Source organism: Ctenocephalides felis, unplaced genomic scaffold (genome assembly GCF_003426905.1).
Source record: "Ctenocephalides felis isolate EL2017-DRISC unplaced genomic scaffold, ASM342690v1 CF-g0.4_SCAFFOLD_01886, whole genome shotgun sequence".
Lineage (NCBI taxonomy): Eukaryota > Metazoa > Arthropoda > Insecta > Siphonaptera > Pulicidae > Ctenocephalides > Ctenocephalides felis.
In genome coordinates, this window is record NW_020538040.1 from 126,711,138 (window position 1) to 126,715,511 (window position 4,374).

The window sequence follows — 4,374 nt, forward strand, 5'->3', positions numbered from 1 at the left end:
ATCTTAGGGCATTGTTTTGAGATATTTTGATAATATGATTTTTACTCTTAATGACACCATAGCTCTATGCCGTACGTCCATATTCAAATTATGATTCCTTCATATATTAAGACCATATTTTCTGAAAGGAAAGTTTGAACGATCTTCCTATGAGCCAGTATAATTCCTTTAATTGTTATAAAATAATAATCCAAAAGTCTTATTTAATTAACTTATATTTATAAATCATAGGTAAAGTGTGCAAATCGACAACCGTGTGTAAACTATTCACTTCCACTTAAAAATATAGGTCCAAAATTTGTTCCCAACTTAAAATAGTCCCTTTGTGGCTTATTTCTTGCAAAGAATAAACTATACCCAGTGAGTTATATCATGTAATTTTGCAAAAAATGATAAAACGCAATATTTAGTCATATATATAAATGAGTTATAACTTTACAAAATTTCAATTCTAGTACTAAAACATCTGGCCCCATACATTCAGAGTTTTCTATTTATGCTTAATATAGATCTCTGATGTATTGGACTTCTTAGGAAATATCCGGATTTATACTATTTTATGATCATTACGTGAGCGAAAGAGTTTTTATGTTATGAAGATACAAGTTGCAGTGAAAGTGCAGTTGTATTACAAAACATACGAGAATGTGTAAACATTTTTTCACTACTTTTCAAAAAGTAGAGTAGACCGGGTAAAGTTGTCACTTGCAACTTTATATTTAATCGGCAATAAAGTTGTTATTTAATCAGCTAGCTGGGACAAAAGTAAATTAAATGCTAATTTAAGCAATTTGTCTATGAGAAAGTTGTAAAATACTGTCCTTCAACACAATGCATTAGTCATAAAATAAAACCATACAAGAAAAGGCCGAGCGTCACAACCATCCTGAGGCTGTGGACAAATTTCCACTTGAAGTTATAGATCTGAAATATAATCGCAAATAAAAAATCGCCTTTTTCGGGCTCAATTTTATTTTAGTTAGCATTATTAGATATACTTATCTAATATATGGTATGTAATAATAGTGAAGAAGTGTGGTTAACCACTGAGTTGCCCAAGTACCAGATTATGAATGAAAGTTAGCAAACACAGCTCAAAGAACACATAGTTTTGATCACTGGTAGAAAAATTAATACCTAAAATACCTATTATTTAGTATAACCCGTCAGGATTTATAGTGTATATATAATATTCATCTATATATGATATACATCAACCCATACATTTCATACAAAATGTTTCTAATAAAGTTATCACTCGTGTGCTTCAGGTCATAATACATCACAACTTTGATAACAAATGTCATGAATACGTAATAATTTAATACGTTATTCGACATAAAGTTTTGGGTCGGAACAAATTAGTTAATTGTTGCGTATCATATTGTCGAGGTGTATTAATATTGTTATTACTAATATATATATATATATATATATATATATATATATATATATAATATGTGTGTGTGCTTGTTCGAAGTGAAATCAATGATACAACTAAAATTAATGTTTTTACTTATTATAGGAGCAAACAATCTCGAGTAACCATGACTAAATTCATTATAAATACATTCTTGATTTTGTTGTTATGTATTCAATTCCTTTCGATTAAATGTGATAACGAAGAGAACACGTTTGAATGCCACCAAATTACCAAAGAGACTACTGCAGACAAAGGTAATCATATCCAAATATTAAGTCATAAACCATAATTAATAAGCAATTTATTTAAATGTTTGCAAAGTATTAAAAAATATATTAGAACTTTTAGTTAAATTTATACAGCACTTCACGTTTTTATATTCTGAATCCGATAATTCAACTACCATTCAAAATCAATATTGTCAATAATTATAATTTTAACGATTTCGGAAGCATAATAAACATTTATACCTAATATAAAAAACGTATATTCTGTAACATGATTCCAATTTATCATAAAAAATACAATTCGAGATTTTCAAATAAAAAACAAATAGTGCTGTTTCAGTAAATTTAATAATTAAAATTAATGGTGATTTAATTTGATGCGGATAAATATAAAAAATATGATTTATATGAATTAATTTATAGGTAACTTTATTTGATGTAGAAAACATTTCAGGTCTTCATTTCACACATCTTCAAAGAGTTTGTAAATTTTGAATAATATTTTCATTCAAAGATTTGGTATGTCCATTTCATAATTACTCTCAATGTCTATTGATTTTTATTTAATTTATTGTTTTTGCAAAAATGTTTGTTTATACAGTCATCCATCCAGTCATTCAAAAGGAAAACTAACTCTGTTTCAGAAATTTGTTTACGTTTACATAATATATATATATATATATATATATATATATATATATATATATTAAAAGTTTCTTGTATTTGTTATTAATATACGTCATAAAGAAAATTCTTGCGCCATCAGTATAGTATTCGAACTCAATATACTCAATTATTGACACATAAAAATATTTATAAACCACTTAACCTCTAATTAATTCCATGTGGGCTTTTTTTTTAATATTTATTCATCATGGAATCAAGATTAATTTTGCAGCAAAATATTTATTTAATTGGTGATGTTGAAACTCGAATTATTATCTTGATTCAATAATGAATAAACATATAGAACAGCCCACATGGATTTAATTAGAGGTTAAGTGGTTTATAAATATATTTATAAATATACAGATGACGCAAGAATTTACTTAATAACGTATGTGAATAACAAACACAAGAAACTTTTAATTCGCGTGCGCTTTATCTAAATGTTTATATTAAGAGCTAATACTAATAGAGATTTATTTTTTATTAATTTGGAAGCATTGGCGCCCTTGGCTTGGGAGCATAGAAATTCGAAAATGTCCTGGTGAAGAACCCCCTAATATATATATATATATATATATATATATATATATATATTTATATATATACTCGCATACCCTGCCAGACTTTGCTGTGGTTAAAATCCTTCGGGTACAAATTTGAATCGGATGGATAACCAACAGCTCAATTCAATTCTAATAATAAAAATTATCTTACAAATTATGATAATCAAAAAATTACTAAAAATATAAAATTAGAGTTTTTAAAAAAAATTAGCATATTACAAAATTTATCATAAATGAGCAATTGACTCTTACTTATAAATGTTTCATAATCAATAATGTTCAAGTGGGGTAATATATTTTTTATTAATCCATGATTTAACTTTCTAACTATATAATATTTTATCATGTTTATGATGAGGTATTTAAGAATGATTTCATTTGGTCACATAATATTGGACATTTGCTATACCTTCAGTGTTTCGATCCTTTTCAAAGTGTCCAGAAATATCTGGTTTTCGACAGAATTAATTCACTGTTGTTTTTGATAGTTGACAGAATTATTTTGAACCAGTAATAATAGAATATTTTCCGAGTATACAATGATATTAGTTGTATAGGACGAATATGGATCACGTTCTGTAGTGTCTGAGTATCTATCAAATGTCTGATTTTTGCTACTTTTCTGTTTCTTGCGACTGTCTAATATTATATGATATATATATTAAACGTAACTTAATTAGTTCAATAATTTTCTAATAATTATTCTTAGTTTCTGGATGTATGTCTGTATGCACAACTTATTTGTTTGCACCTATACATCTCTCACCATCCAAAATATTTCATATATATATATATATATATATATATATATATATATATATATATATATATATATATGAAGTAACTTCAAATTGCGGTATTGCTTATATCGCAATATCAATAGAGCCCACACCATGTAATGACTTCTCAACGTAACCGAAAGTCTAACTTTTAAAGGTTCCGAAGTTGTTAGATGTCTGGAATGGATTCAATTAGATGAAACCGATAATACAATAATCGCCCAGAGGAATTCGCCGCTGCACAGAGCAATCCTGGTGCCAACTTACGAATTGGCCGAGAACTCGCGCGTTAACTGCGTCAATGGTCAGCGACCGGACTCTGCCGGAATTTGCAGGGAGGCGTGGTAAAGGGTAATTGCGGAAATATTATTACTCATTTGGATATTGGTATTGAAAATATAGTGGCGTTTGGAAAAAATCTGTACAGTTTATTTATTTATTTTTTAATAGCCTAATTAAGACGCTATGAAATTAATTAAAAAAATCTTTTAAAAAAATCTTATACACATTAACCCTCTATCGGTTGGATATTTATTTACCTTCGAACGGTCGAAGTAGCCTGGCTAGACCACACATTTTTTCGTCCTGATTTTTTTTTATTGATCGCCAGCTAATGAAATTTTCGGAAAAGTCCAGAAATTTCAAATCGATAGGATTACTAAAAGTATTTTTTTTAGAAATTTAAGTCGAAAAAAGTCTGGCTAGACCACTCC

General features: G+C 27.8%; 1 protein-coding gene across 1 annotated transcript; it reads left to right on the top strand.

Annotated features, from left to right (window-relative positions):
- Nucleotides 1-1,339: 1,339 nt before the first annotated feature.
- On the top strand, nt 1,340-4,061 carry LOC113378703. Its single transcript, XM_026619263.1, has 3 exons — nt 1,340-1,392; nt 1,526-1,677; nt 3,819-4,061. Exons 2-3 carry the CDS (start codon nt 1,548-1,550, stop codon nt 4,007-4,009), a joined length of 321 nt encoding a protein of 106 aa, XP_026475048.1. The 5' UTR covers nt 1,340-1,392; nt 1,526-1,547; the 3' UTR covers nt 4,010-4,061.
- The last annotated feature ends 313 nt before the right edge of the window (nt 4,062-4,374 follow it).

Bases quoted from the DNA above. Each gene is read 5' to 3' on its own strand.
- LOC113378703 (XM_026619263.1), top strand. From the start codon at position 1,548: ATGACTAAATTCATTATAAATACATTCTTGATTTTGTTGTTATGTATT. The intron at 1,678-3,818 runs GTAATCATATCC...TAACTTTTAAAG, and splicing joins AGAGACTACTGCAGACAAAG to GTTCCGAAGTTGTTAGATGT.